General features: G+C 39.2%; 1 protein-coding gene across 1 annotated transcript in view; it reads right to left on the bottom strand.

The window, feature by feature from the left end:
- The window catches only part of ELK3 (ELK3, ETS-domain protein (SRF accessory protein 2)), a 21230-nt gene extending 20390 nt beyond the window's left edge, over positions 1 to 840 (bottom strand). Inside the window, exon 1 of the mRNA XM_010009887.1 lies at positions 632 to 840. Coding sequence (XP_010008189.1) covers positions 632 to 838 — 207 coding nt within the window. The 5' untranslated portion in view covers positions 839 to 840. The remainder of the gene's footprint in view (positions 1 to 631) is intronic.
- Between the last annotated feature and the right edge of the window lie 15516 nt (positions 841 to 16356).

Consider the following 16356-nt stretch of genomic DNA (forward strand, 5'->3'; position numbering starts at 1 on the left):
ATAACTATAGGAGTGTTTCAGCACTGTATTTCCAGATAATAAATTAGGATCTGATCCAGTTGTCAGAAATATTTACCAGAAAGCTCAGGAAAGACTAGCTAAAACACTGGCCAACAAGACCTATGCCCAAAAAGATATGTCCCATGAAAACTGTGAAACCTCAACCCCACCCTCTATACTGCTGAGTTAGTTGTTTGTCTTTCCCTTGTTCTGACACGGGTGATACCTGCTGGTAAAGCTGCCACACTCTGCTGCATTGCAGTATCACTGCTGTCTACCACCTCCCTGCATTACAGAAGATCCTATCAGGCTGTAATAATCAAACAGTTCTCCGTTATCAACAGTTATTTTATTGTTGTCAAAAGCTACAGAAAATATTGAGTAGCCAAATGCGTAACACAGAAAGCATCGGTAAGTGTAAACCTAGGCCAAAACCTCCCCTCCTCAGGCAATGGGACGTGCAGTGTTTTCCTGTGCATCTTTTAGCTGCCCTCTTACCTCCACTGTGATTGCCTTCAATACTGTTGTCAGTTGTAAAAGCTAGTTAAGGGAACTTTTGAATAGCTTCCACATAGAGGTGAGATATTAGTGTTTCTATTTTCTTAGTCTGCATGAGAATAACAAAATTTACCTTGTCATAATAGTATCTGAGCGCTCGGCTCAGCTTGTCATAATTCATATTAGTTTTGTTTTTTCTGAGTCCCCACAGCTTAGCCACTTCTTCTGCCTTGAGTAGCTTGAATTCGCCATCATTAGATGTCCAGCAAATCAGGTGCTCATGTTTCTGGTCTAGCAGCAACTGCAAAAGGAACTGCCACAGTGTGATTGCACTCTCCATACCTACAAGGGACAAAGGAGAGCAACAGTGTGAAAAACATCCAGAAGCAGGTGGTCCACCCAAAACTTGTTTCAGTAACAAGCTCTGCATAGGAATCATCCTACGTAATTGAGCAAAGGAAGCTGCTATATTATTTACAACCAAACATCCACAAGACTACAGGTCTTGCACTGCCGTTTGAGTATTTTTTCCACAGCTATTTTCTGAAGGGACACATAAAACAGTAAGCACTTAGAAAAGCATTGCCCACATAGTTCACACGGTACAGAGTCATCTCCAGTTGGTATCTTCAATTCAGTGTATGCAACCACTCTTCAAAGGAACATATGGGGGAGGGGAGGTGAGGGAGGAGAAGAAACTATTTGATGTAACTTTCTGGTGAAATGAGCTGGAAAAAATGGTATTTACTGTCGTGAGGAGCATACTGAACTCATTCAAGTGTGTCACTGTGAAGAAGAGGAGGAAAAGGGAAGACCAGAGCAGTTGCCTTTGGTTAGAGAACCAGAAACCAAACTCTTTCCTCCTCCCACCACAGGCACCTGCTTTACTGGTATCATATGGCCTTTGCCTATTTTGTTTCTTCCAGTGTCTGAAATGGCTCTTGCTGCTTCTGTTTGCCAATTCAAATAGCTCAGAAGATGTTATCTATTTTGCAGAAATGCTGAAAGTTCATTACACTTAAGCACAGAAAAATAAGTGTTGTTTACCCTGAACCTTTCTCTAACAGGGATCTTTCCTTTCATTATATGTATGACTGAGAACTAGGAATATTTTTAACCATGCCTGAGTCTCACTTCTAAGGTTGTTTGAATATTTCTTTTTCTCTGCTAAAGGGTGTTTGAATACTTTTTTCTCTGCTAACTTCCCATGCTACTGAGCCCTCCCTAAATAAACCTTTTTTCAGGTGCTGCAACAGAAGGGTAAATTTAAGAATTATTATATTCCAACTCAGCATAGGCATATACACAACTTAAAACCTGGGAGCATTACCACTAAAGACGATTTATTATTGAGATGAAGATGTAGCTAAAAATGAGGTTGCTCCCCACTTGCAAATACATTGCAAGCCTTGGTATGTTAATATTGTATCAAATAATTTTTTTCTTGGCCTCTTCTGATACTTACTTAGGATCTGTTATGTCTAAATAATACAGATTTAAAGATGACAGTACTACTGAGTTACCTGACTATGATGCTAATGGGGTTAATTATTACCTGACTTATCTTTGTACATGTAACAATGGATATTTTTGTTTTTAGACAAGCGCATGTTTTTTATCTTTCTTGCTCCTTTTATTTCCTAATATTTTACTGTTTGTGTCCTAGCAGATTCTAGGGCCAGGATACGCCAGATTTACTGCCTGAAGCTTCCGTGGTGTGTTGACCACAAGAGGGCACAAAACTTCTGTCTGCCACAGTGAACAGTACGGCAGGCTGCGACGGAAGATTTGCCTCTCCAAGCCTGCTCCAGCAATAAGGAAATCACGCTGCGTAAATTCCACTGGTATAAAGGAATATAAATCGCATAAGATAGTGTAAAAGAAAATAAAAGACACTAGAGAATGTTGTCAATAGTATTACAGAAAAGCAGAATTTGGAGCTCTATTTTGGTCCAAATAGTTTCAAAGTACACTGGCCAAAGAGGGTTTGCACCATTAATGATGGCTTTATTGTCCCTGCAGAAGCCTCATTTCTCTAAGAATCCAGTCTGAATGACAAGGACAAAAGTATGTATCCCTGCCACCCAGGTGTGTAAGACAGGAACTACAGAGCACCTTCAAGAGACGGCAGAGGCTCCCAGTACTGTGAGGTATCCCTGTAAGAGAACCACCTATATAAACAATTTGGTGCTTTCAAAGGTTTACATTTGCTTCACTGTATGTTTTATCACTTTATATAAATCCTTTTCCACCTAATGTAAGGCAAGAAAAAAATCTATAGGTAGAAATAAATAAATTAAATATATCTGAAAGTTATACACTTGCTTTACAGTCTCTAAAAGTTCCTTTAAACTGCACCAACTGTGCAAGTATTAACATCTTTAATGGACTATTTATCTGTAAAACAGTGCATAGAGCATCCCTATTAAAGTGGCAACAAACATATATACTTTTTAATCAATATTTATGAATTTTGCACTTCACTAAATGTGTAGTTATATACAGCCATATTACTTTAAAATAATCTTAGTTTCCATACATCACATACAGTGACATTCTACATAACTTCAGCTTGTATCATACAACTCTTCCAAACAAGAAATCACAAACAGAACTTTTTTTGCTCTGGAAAATTAGAAGCAACTTATAAATATCTTTCTTCAAAATTGTATTGCAATGCATACAGGTGTCCCACACTACAAAAGACCTGTCAGGAGAACTTCAGCTGAGGAAAGCAGCTGAAGCACGAATACAAACTTCACCACCATGCCATTAGCCAAAACAGTACCTCGGAGATGCAATCTCTCAATTACACCTTAAATTACATTCTCCTTCAGAGCAATAACGCCTATTCACAGAGTTCAGTTGGAAGTGAATTCACAGTGAAGCGCATTTTGGTGCAGTCTTCTCCACCCCATTCACCTCTGCCCAAGAACACTCACAGGGTTACTTACAGCTAACGTTGCACTAGGTTGCATTGCTTTCCATTATGAACCTGTTTCCTGATGCCTATCATTTGTAAAATGTAAACAGTTTTGGATCCCATTTTATCTACTGAATGTGGGTCTCATGGTGACTCAGCCACAGGCGTAATGCGAAATGCATGAACAGTGCAAGCCTGGGTGAGAACATCCTACGGGAGTACCCATTCCATACTGTATGTCCCAGTGACTAAGGAGAGGTGACTTCCATTAGGTGATTATACAAAAGGTTACTGCCACCTTTTTCAAAGTGGTTGAAATGTAATTTAACAAAAAATATGCTACCAGTATTAAAAGTTATTATGAGTGGAAGGAGTCAGAAATCTTCAGAAAAGATTGTATTTCATCTATGTCTTTTCTAATTTTTTTTAGTTTTTACTGACTCAAAGGGAATTCAGTGTCTTGCTTTAACTTAAGAGAAGTGGGTGCTAGGATGTGGTCACTTCCTAGAGGGCATGTATGTCACATTCCATTCAACTCTTTATCAATATTAAGTAGTAATAATAAATATTCCCATCACTTCTGTGCTGAGTATAGGATTTGAATGCTGGGCAATAAATAATACATGGAGCCACATACTGAATTACATGGATTAGACAAAAAACAGGTTTAAAAAAATCACTTATTTAGATAATGACATCCATCTATGTTACAGAATGAGACAGGCAACCTATGCAAGAAACATGCATTCTGTGTCATGGAAAGTGTGAGAGACTGATCTGAAATCACACTCTACTGTCCATTGTCTCAAAAGATTGGTATGAGAAGCTGAGATGGAATTCCACCTATCTTTTGTCTCAGAGATGGGTGGGAGGAGTTGAGATAAGACTCCAGTATCCATTGCCTGGGAGAAGGGTGTGAGGAGCTGAACTGGGACTCAACTGTCCATTGCCTGAGGGATGAGTGGGAAAGAGCTGAGCTAAGACTCCTCCATACACTACCTTGAGGATTGGTGTGAGGAATTGCCACCCATCATCCCAAGAACTGCTGCAGACACGTTGAAGAGCTGGCTGCAAGACCGGGAAAACTTGTCCACCAGGAACATGTAATATGTGACATGAAGAACAGAGGTACTCCTTCCAAATCATTATAAAAGGGGGAAAAAGTAACCGCGAAAATGAGTGAGACATTGCCATAAGGATGACTCCAGAAGGACACCTCCGTGAGGACACTCTCCACCGATGACTACTGTGGACCCTGAGGGACACCCTCCACGAGACATCGGCATGAGAACAACTCCACGAGACACAGTCTACAGGGTACCTTCAAGAGGATGACTCCAGAAGGACACCTCCACGAGGACACCCACCTCCAACGACTACTACATGCTCTTGGGGGACACTCTGCTCCAACACCCACTATGAACCCTGGAGAACTACCACCAACACCACCAACAACAACAACAATGGATCCCCAGGACACTGCTGGATCCACGGTGGTGACTCTCTCTCTCTGCACCCTGAATTCTTGCTTCATTTTCTACCTTTTTTCCAATCTGTCCTATTGCTATTCCCTTTATTACAATAATTTCCCTTTTTTATAACAATTGTCTTTTTGTAATAAACCAACCGATCTATTACAGTACTTGACCTCGTTTGTGTCTTAATTTCACTCTTGGGATCATGAACAAAACAGGGTCTGACACTGGGGTTTTCTCCAACTGGACCCTGACAGAAAGCCTAATCAAAATTTCATATAGACAGAAGAGTCCATTAATTTTTTCATCCATTAACTTTAACACATGTGGTTTTGCCATCATACCATTCTTTGAACATTTATACAGTGCATTTGAGAGTCAAAGGTATTTTCTAAGCCATGAAATAAAAATATCTAGGCTGACCTGACCAAATAGCCTAGTAATTTTACTTTGTGATCAGTTCCACTACTGCTGATACAAACCATCACTGGCATACCTAGAAGGAACTATACTTGGAAATGCTGTGTTAGACAGCAAAAGGATGTTTCAGGACCAAGATTTCTGAAAGTCCATTTCTCAGGCAGCTGTGACAAGCAACCACACTAACACCCTCTGTGTTACCAATTTACAAAATGCATGTCGCCCCATACAAAGCCTACCCACTGCATGGTCAGTGTGGTACAATGTGATCTCCACACATCAAATTTTAAGTTCAGGACTGATGTGGGAAGGAGACAACTCAGAATATCTGTGCTGATAATACTGCTCCTACTCATTTCAACCAAATTAAGGGACTAATGGAAATGCGTCAACTTGGAGCAGCAAAGTCAACACTGTAAGCTCTCCCTGAAGAGAGTAACAGAAAAGGACAGACACATCCACACGCAAAGCATCCCATTTAAGAGATTATTTTCCTGTAATGGGGGTGCCCAAATTCCTTAATTAGGTGAGGAGGCCCACAAGGCCAAACACTGGCTTTCCCCTTAGTGTATGGAGACTGACTTCTACTGGAATGAGCAAGCATTATGAAAACCTTATGCAAGTTACACTAGAAGTGTCAAGACATATGAATACACGTGCTGACAACTGCATTACTTTTTTTTCTTAATCGAGACAATACAAACAAAATTCCATACGACAAAATGTCAGTAAAATGGCATTCAGGTCCAAAAAAAAGTCATTAACCTGCTGGACAAAAGAAAACAAATAGGCAAGCCATCTTAAATCCAAGCAGTAGAAAACCAGGGGGCTCAGAGACAAAGCTAGCTAAATACAAAGCTTCATATCAGAAAGATTTATGACATGAACTGTGAGTTAAGTAGGATACTCTTTGGGGCATTAAGTTTTATAGGACTCTTGCACAGGAAAACCTGGAAGAAAAAGGCAGAAAACTGGAAAGCAGCTCTGTAGCATTCAGGATCTCTGTCCTTAGCTTCCACACAGCTACATGACCGCTGTGTTATCATCTTCTATTCTCCTACATACTCCAGGTTTCCTACCTAGATTGTTTCTCTCCACTCTATGTTAGCTCCCAAACACCCTCTCTAAAATAGAGATATACTGCTGATCCTGAACAACCAACATGAACAAGTTCTGAACGCTAAAACTAGGAATCCCTCCAGGCATTAGGATCAAAACCAGCCCCTTGCTGCTTTAGAGGGTCCACGGAGGAACATCTGGAGCTCTCAGCTATAAACCAGGCTGTGGGACTTAGGGCAGAGGACGGACAGCTGAGTGGGACAGACTTGCTGGAGAGCCTAAAGGCTGAGAAAATCAGCTGGAGATCAATTAGATCAGGAAGACATAAAAGGTGTTAGCCAGCATTATGCACTACAGGTACTCACAGAGATGGTAATCAGACATGTACATGAAAAGGATTAAGAGGGAGAGTCAGGGCAGGGAAATTAATTTCCCTTAGTGTATGAAGAAACTGACAATTCCTCCTGTAGCCAAAGCAGCTGCGAAAGATCCAGCTCCTTTTCTTACGCCTCACCACAGCAGGCACACACCTCCACTTCCATTTCCCTTACAGGCAAGTGTGTGTTCCTGCAAGCATTCAGCACTTCTCTGTAACAGATGCCTTTTTTCTCCCCCTTTTTGACTACTCTGGAAAACGTGTGTATATTTTTTGTATGTCCATTTACTGCTTTTGTATCCTAATTCTGGCCAACAGCACGTTTCTCCAAGCAGCGTGACGGGGGGCATTGTTAGCTTCTCATTCACGTTAGCATTCAGCTTCCTTTATTTCTGCAGGTTGCAGCCAGGAAACTGGAAAATGGGCCACAGGAAACCTGGCCTCCTACATCTGTCCCAGTTTGTAACAGCAGCTCTGGTTTTATTTTTCTAAGTGCCTCAGGTTCATTTTAACCCTTGACATGACTGCTGCAATATATGTGAAAGAACATGGCTGGTTTGTCATTACTTTTTTAAACCACTCTTTCTCAGTATTGGAAATTGAGATTTTGCTAAACCATATTGATTTTTTAAGTATATTAATACTTACAACAGTTATGTGAGTTTTAAAAAACTTTTGTTGGAAATTACCAAAATAAGCCCATTCCATAATGACAAACATCAAAGAGTATATTTAGAGAAAATTACAGAATAAGGCAGCCTCTAGCTGCTTCAGCTATATACTTTTTTAACAGTTCTAAAGTGAGTGTCTGTATGGAAAGTTGAACAGCTTACAAATCCTTTAGGCCAATTTTTGTCTTTTACGTTTTAGTTTCTATAAAAAATTGAAGCATGCTTGCTTTGCATTTGATTACAGAAGCAAAAGGGTGCTGATGAAGAAAAAAAGCTCTCCTGGAATAATCAAAAACTCAGTCAGCTGTAACATTTTCCACTGAAAATTCATCCATTTAACAGTGAGTATATCATAAGAGGTTAAAGACAACTGCCAAATCTCCCCGAATGCTTGCTCAGAAACATTTGAAAGAACAAGGCAAAACTCTGACTCAGTCCTCACACTTCATTTCTCAACAGAGATGCTTCGAGCGTGATAAATAGGATGTGGTTGGTGAGAAGTTAGTGATTCTGCCAGAAAGGAGGAAAAACAAATATCAATTTGTTTACTCAGAAAGTTTTCAAGTACCCATCAAGAGAACTTACTGCTGATTTAACTGGCCTTGAAAAATTAATCTCACAACCAAGTGTGTAAATATACCTGTTTTCACTTGATGCAGAACTTTCTCTGGTAAAGTTCATAACTCAAACTAAGGGTACGATCCATACCCAGGGCACTTTAGGGAACTGTCTGTGTGTATGATACAGAATGTTGGTAATTTTTCCACATCCAGCAACCAGGACGTTTCCTGCCAGAGCATCCTCCGAGTTCTTCCATTGTGTTGAAACTGCAAAAACTTTCTAAATCAGGACTTCCTCCTATTATATTTCAGAGGCGTCTTTCTGGGAAATGTAGATTCAAGCGAAAAAAAAAAAAAAAGTAAAAAAAATAGGAATTCCTGCAGCACCACCCAGTGGAAACATTAGAAAAAGTTACAGGGTGCCTGGCGCACAAGTTCCGATTTGCTGCAAAACTACAGTAACGCTGCCACACAAATCCAGACTGGTTTAAGGATATGTCAAAAAAGCACAGAGGGTTTTGCTGGCCGATATCCTTAACAGAGTCACATGACATATGCCTATTCTGCTGCCCCAGCATAATAGTCTTCTCTTAACTTTATATTCTCACTTAAAAGATTTACAGTAATAACTTACAAGGTCTCCTTCTCAAGCAAGATTACCCACTGTTATGGCCCAGCTCATTTTAAAAAATAAACAGACTCCCATGGTTAAGAGCAACATTAAAGAGACAGCAGCAAGATCTAGCAAAATATTATAGGATAACATCAAGTTCCACTGCAGAAAAGAAAGCACTCATATACATGTCCAGTAACACCTCCAGTAGGCATGTTTGGTAATACAATGTTTGCAGCCTTTAATTCCTTTAACTAAGTCAAATAAAGGCTGAGGCAGATGCCCAAAGGAGGAAAGTTCTGTAACCTCCAAATTAATACAACAAAGGACTGGTCGCTTGCCGAGCAGAGGTGCAATGACACTGCCTCTAAAACACCAGTGTTTTCAGATTCTCCATGAGGATGCAATTCAAGAAATAGGTTTGATCTGTCCAGCTAAGGACTGGACTAAAAGCCCTTAGCAGGAGGGAACATGGCCAGTTGCCTCCCTGAGAAAGGCTTCAAAAAATAACCTGCTCAACTCTTTCTCAAGCTAGCCATAAACAAAACTACATAAATCCATACTGGCTCCAACCATTCACCGTGGGACAGACATAAAATGAATGCAGACTCCTCACACCGCTTTCTGTCTGCTCATGTGGTGCACATCTGTGGCATGCTGGCAATATGCTTCACTGTAATCCAGGGACTTCTGCTTTCAAAGCCAGCCCTATATGTTTATTTTTCCCATATGACTTTCTCTCACATTTTTGTCAGCATCAGTGGGACACAGATCATGATTACTTGACTGTCCTGTCTAAAATTTCCGATAGTCCTTTTGATAAATTCAGAGGAAGTATGTATGAAAACAAAAAGATAGCTACAGAGGGCAGAGGATAAAGCCTTCAAGAACAGTGGCTTTTCTGAAAGTTTACTTGACATACCAAGCAATGATTACTCCCAAATGTAAATGCTTTTTTCTTATCTATACTCCCTTCTTAAACTAGCAGACCAAATGCTTTGTAACTTATGCTAGTGGCCCTACTATTTTAAATTGTGTATTAATACTATCAACTGTCTCAAATGTTGCTTTTAATACATGTCATATTCAGGTTTTTTAAACTAATCTTTCCCTCTTGACTGATTTTTCCTAGACTAGAAACTTAGATAAACAAGCAGGTCTTCTGGAGCACAGAGGAACCTGGCCAGAAGAACAGGAAATGTAGTCCTGGGAGTTCTGTTCAGGCAAGCCAAGGTGACTGGCAACTTCTGTGAGACCTGAAGCACAGCGAGATCGCTGCAGCTTACACCAGCAGTCACAGCTTCCTGTGCACACTGAATTTTGAGAATTCGCTGGATTAGCAAAATGAGCCTTTAAACTATTAAATAACACACAGGTTTGCCTGTATACTCTCATGTTGCAAGGGGAGTCAGTCAAGCATTGTACTGAAAACAGCGTAACACAATTCAGCAGATAGTAACCTATATACATACGGCGACATTTTACCCAGACGGTTTCTTCCCAATCACAGTAGTTCTTGGAGCATGAGCCAGGGTGGAAGTTCCTTAGTCATAAAAAATGAGCAACTAGTGACAGCACTAGTCAAGTCTGTATTTTTCACTTTAAATGCTATTATTTCTGTGTGTAATGGTCTCATAGTAAAAACCTAAATTAAGAGTCACTCTTGCATGTCAAAATCTCAAAACTTTGCTATTCTCCTTCTTTCTCAATGTGATTAGTTCTGATATGCATGTTTATCACGTGCTAAGCTAAACTGAAACACGATTAAAAGATTCTTATCTTCTGACATTATTCACTTGTCTATTACACGAACAAGAACCTTAAAGTCACACCTACACATTTCCCCTCACATTGTTCATTAAACACTGGAATACCCAACAGAAAGTATCATACAATACACAAGATTTCAGCCATGAGAAGATCTGGCTGTTATTCTCCTGCACTGTCTGTGGGTCCTTAAACAGACTTCCTGTGGCTGCTGCAAATTACAAAGGTGAGACAAAAGGCACACTATTTCAATCATTACAGCAAACTTTGCTGTATACTAAGTGCCTAGATTGCCTATGTTTAGAATTGACATCAATACACCAACTGGTTTGTTAGTGTCTCTGCTGCTCAGGATACCCAATAGCCACTATTTCAATTTGTATGCTGAATCCTGGATAAAAACCTACATTTAAATAAAACATAAAGACTCTATCTCTTCTCCCCAGTTCGGTTGAGACTGCAGAGTCAGTTTTATAGTGCCCCACTCCCAGGGAATCGACCCAGCCTTGATACTGCTCTGTTTTGGAAGCATTTGCATCACAGAGCTTCAGTACCAAAGCAGCAGTACTGAAGGAACGCTGCAGTCATACTTTCTATACCAGCCCTATTCCACGCTTACAGTTTGCTAAACTAACCACACATGCCAGTTGCTCTGAGTCTGCTCTGAGTCACCAGACTTCAGAGAGGTCTCTATCTATAATCTAAACTCACATACCCATCCTGGCTGTATTAGCACAGCATGGAAGAAATCCTCTGAAGGTAGTCAACTTTCTCCAGATTTCACTAACGGAGCTGCAACAGGAATTTGTTCCTACTTTCTAAATGCTTTTTAAAGATTGTTTTTTCTCGTGAATTACTGTTAATTGCTGGGAAGAGATGATAGAGGCACTTGAGTCTATAAACTTTTTGTTTGTGCTGTACTGTGACTTGATACAACAGAGGCCACTCAACATTACCACAATATAAACATTTTAAAACAATAACACTCATTAGTCTCCTTCCCAAAAAGCTTAAACTGAAGAACATCTGATCAATCTTCTTCATAGCAAAAAAAAAAAAAAAAAAAAAAAGAGATGAAGAAATACACAGAGATACAGTAAAGACGTGCTGACACCACATTAAAGGCAAATGGATGCGTAATAGAAATCTGTTTTCCAGATGAACTGTCAGCTATTTTGCAAAATGAGGATGGGAGGACATTTGATTGAAAACATTTAGATTCTTTAGATGAATTATATAATCCAACTCTACTCTTTTCGGTACAACTGCAAAAGCATATTTTACACAAACTTCTTTGCTTTTTCAGGGAAATACACGTTGTCCTGGGTTACATAATTTAACAACAGCTAAAACTAAAAGACAATGTGTAAGATGTAAGTTTTCCTCTCCTGCTACCTCAAATGGTCTTCAAGTTAGGATCAGCAAGACTAAAAAAATTGTATACTTTAAAGCAGAAGAAATGAAGACAGAGTTGTTTGCATGAGAGCCAAAATACATTAGCGTACTAATTGGTATTTGCAAAGATTATCCACGCTATACCCTTAATCTTCAAATGTTTAGCAAATTGGCAAGCAGAGACACAGGTGTGATTGAAACGACTCTCTGAAACAGATCTGGGGGAAGCCATAGAATGGGTGATATCCTTCACACACTCAGCACATCCTGACACTGCAAAATTGAGAGCTATGGAAGACCAGGAGGCTTGCACAAAGCAAGCAAAAGCTATTCCAATGCCTTAGCTACACTCAAGGCCTAAACTAGCACTTAAATGTTTGCAACCTGCAGGTTGTCTCAGCGCATTAACAGAAGTGCCAACACACTCAAAAATAAATACATGCCTAAGCGCTTTAAAAGATCAGAACAAAGTAAGTTTGTGCCTTCCTACAGAAATTCTTCTTCTGAAGACCCTGAGCTGTGTCTAACCACTCAGATGTAGACAGAGCACATGTACAGTCTTTAGAAACAAACCTCTCTATACATAGTTGATGGATATTTATCTTAGAAGTTCATAGGTGTCATCATACAGGTGAACAGATTACAGCATGTGGCCCATGCAGGGGTCAGTGGATTCCTCCTGAAGGAGAGGCAAAAGTACCACAGTCCTACTACAGTAGGCTCAACTGCAACACAGGCATTTGCACAATTGCTCAAAAATAATTATGGATCCATAGATATAAAAAAGACAAACCCCACTGCTCTAGACAGTCACAGCAATGCTGCTTGGGCAAGCAAGCCAAAATCAGGCACAATGTTGGCAACTGTAACTCCATAGGAGTAAAAAAGTATAATTTTCAGCTGAGTTATATCTGCTTGAGGCATGGCAAAATTTGGCCTCTAATGTTCTTAAATGTAATATAACTTTAAAATAATTACTAAGTATTTAGTTTTTCAGTACGGTGTGAGATACTGACCATGAATTACACTGATTAAGCAGATCAACAGCTCCAGGGTACTTTTTGATACTGCAAAACTACCACAGTATTCGTACAAAACTAAAAATGCAGAATGACTATACAGGTATTAATTGGCATTGAATTAGCTGGCAGGTAGTGTCTTAGTCGTATTTTCATATCAATGCTCATGGCAGGTATTTTCTTTAGGTTTTGCTTTTAAGAAAAGCAGGAAGTCTCCTCCAAAGAGCTTTTGAATTTAAATCCACAATTAACAGCAAACCCTTAAGAATGTGAATTCTGATATAATTCTAAAATCATAGAACATTTTGGGTTGGAAAGGACCTTAGTTCCAACCCCCCTGTCATGAGCAGGGTCACCTCCCACTAGAACAGGTTGCTCAAAGCCCTGTCCAACTTGACCTATAAATTACTGACATACAAACCCACCATGAGTTAAAGTTTCAAGGACAAAGACGCATTTTGTTTTTGTGAAGTGCACAGATAAGAGGTACTTTGTGCTTCATCTGCTTTGCTTCCATACATGCAGCCTTGTATTTTACAGTGTAGTGAGCTGGACTTCCTGTGCCTCCACCTTGACATTCTCCTCAAACTTGGGACTAATTCTTTCATCATTCATTATTCAACAAAATACTTCAACATGAGAACAGACATATTCAGTCTTTCACGAGCTCTCAACAGCCTCCACAATATTACTTGATTCATTTAACAAGCCACAGATGAAGTAAACATCTGTCTAATGATTCAAGACTGTGAGATTCCCTATTGTGGGAAACACCAGGAAAAAGCCATGGTGAATCAATCCAGGGATACACAGCACAACACGGTATTCAAAGGCCCGTCAGTGACAGCCTGTTGCATGAACCATTGGGTGTGGTTACAAAAGATACGCAGCAGCTCAAAACCAACAGTAAGTACTCTTTGAAACTGGCCCAGGCTGACAGAGTCCAGTAATCAGTGTCGTGGCTCTCAGATGGATTCAAGCAGCAGCATCCAGGCATGCTGCACACTGCAGCCACCACTGCCAGAAGAAAACCATCGGCTGATAAATTGCCTGAATTGCACAAAAGAGTCCAACCTGCCACAACTTTGTGGGAAGTACGAACTAATTTATCAGTTCTTTGCTATCTTAGGTTATTTAGTACTATGACAGAGATCCACTCACAGAGATAACGGTAACTATAGGACCATACAAACTATATGTGATATCACCAAGATACACTTGCTAAAATAATTTTTTTATAAATACATGCATCCCAAATAACTGTGTGTTGATTCTCCCACCCTCTTCCCACTCACCTTTATCTTTAGTAGCCAAATGTCTGTTTATTTTGGCAACATGTTACATGATTGCACTCCCAAGGCTAAGATTTGTATCTTCTGTACAGCTGATGGACCTCCATGTCCATATTACGTATACCTATCTTCCTACATGTAAACACACAACCCTCAGAGCAAGCAACAAGCTTCATGCACATTTGTGAAACTGCAGGATTACTTTCATTCTGTGCTAAGTTCTCCAGAACAGACTTTTTAACTAAGGTAGATTTCAGCTTCATTTGTATTAAGTCACTTTATGAGTAATAACTTCCCATAAGAATACCTCTATCATAAGAAGCCTCCATCCCAAGAAGGACATTACAACGAGAAGGTAAGGTTAACATAATTGGTCTTCATGCACAGCAAAGGGGAATACTTCAGTCTTTGGGGTGAGAACCCTGCTTTGTTTTCATGATTTAAGTTTAATAAAATAACATTAAGCAACAGGAGCAAAGAACTACTGTGAATCAGTAAGCAGTAAGAAATACTAATGAATAAAACAAAAGAGATTTGTGTTTCTACATACAAAACATCCATGTGCTGAGTGGTTTATAAACACAGTTACAAAGAAGGCTGCAGCTGAGTTTCTCCCTGTGAGACGTGTTGCTTATTTCAGCTGTTGCTTCTAGGTGGTATCAGAAAGGATATAAGCCTGTAGTTTTTTTCTTTTCAGGATCAACTCATGGAGGTGATTTGGAAAATTGAGATAGAAGCAATTATGACAGTATCTCATCCCTTAGCAGATACTATATATTCTTCTCACACACTATTATATTTTTAAATTAAAGCAGTTAAAACAACATAAATCATACTTACAGTGGAAACACTTTAAGACATTTTTATAATTTGAGTGGAAATATCATGCGCTACTTGATAGTTGGATTATTTTTTTCTGTTCCAAACAGAACTGTTACATTTTTAACACATCTATGGATTACTTCTCATGCACTCTTTCAAACACACAGAACACACAAGCGGTACACTACTACATCTGTTTTTCTATGAGGACATCAAGATGGTTTTACTTATGCTGAGCGAATACAATATATGAAATTTATGTAGTGTAGATAGACTATATATATAACTCTGTGTGTGAACGCATGTGCTTCACCTACACTGATTCAGTAGATAGCACACTGAAATTCCAGCAATATTTAATGCTGGAATAAGTGGGCAATTTAATGTTCATATTTCAAAGAGAGATAATATGAGCTAGGGAGGGCTTTTCAGTGAGAGTTTTGGTGTTGTATGCCACATTGTTCCATAACACATTCAGCACATTTCTGAACATCATGCCTAGTAATTCACCTCTCTAAAATTTAGAATTTTACAAAAGAAATAAAACTTCAAAACCAGAAAATAGCTCTCACTACCTGATGACTGCATTTGACTGAAACACAGATTAAGAATTTTCTGGTTTACGTACTGTTCTTAAAATTCTTCTCTGTCTCACTAGGAAATCAAGAGGCATCTGTATCTGGAAATTGTGTCACTGATCCACTTGTAAACATCCTCTGTAAAGTGATGTTAATGAAGAACTTTTCTGTGCAGCGTGGACATAGGAAGTACAGGAAACACTGAAGATCCTCAAAGGTATACACGTGGTACACTGCAATTAGTTCTTCATCCAAATATTACTTTTTTTCACAGTATTTGCTAGTTTAATGCTATCACATAATAATTCAAATTAGTAGCTAAGTGTTATTTCCTATTACCTGCAATTTTATTCACATTTTTTGACATTTCCTTAAGATAAAACTCACTTGCAAGCAAGACTGCATTTTCTTTGTTTGGTCCAGACTTTTGGGGGGTTTTTTTTGGCAAAAAGTTGTTAACTTCTAATTTGAATGTAAAGATCAGTGGGGCATGGCAAAAATCTTTCTCATTCTGAACACAGACTTCATTCTTGACCGCTATGAAAATAAATCATCACGAAATAATTACACAAACCACTAAGTCAAAAGTGGTGTTTACAAAAATCACCTGAAAATTAGATACGTAAAAGCACCAATACAGGAAGGTTACAAGAGTGAATACACTTTTCAAACATGCCCATCACACCTCTGTATCTTGGCACAAGTCTTTTAATCATGCAATCACATGCAATTGTCACAAATGCACAGAACATGCTTGTTGCAATATAGCCTTCTGTGCACCCCATTTCTGCACTTTATTTATGCATAAATTACTACCTTTAATCTGAAATAATCAAAAAGTCTGCATGAGCAAAATACACAATGAACCACGACTTTCTGCTTGAAATT

Source organism: Nestor notabilis, unplaced genomic scaffold (genome assembly GCF_000696875.1).
Source record: "Nestor notabilis isolate BGI_N333 unplaced genomic scaffold, ASM69687v1 scaffold9052, whole genome shotgun sequence".
In the NCBI taxonomy this organism is placed as follows: domain Eukaryota; kingdom Metazoa; phylum Chordata; class Aves; order Psittaciformes; family Psittacidae; genus Nestor; species Nestor notabilis.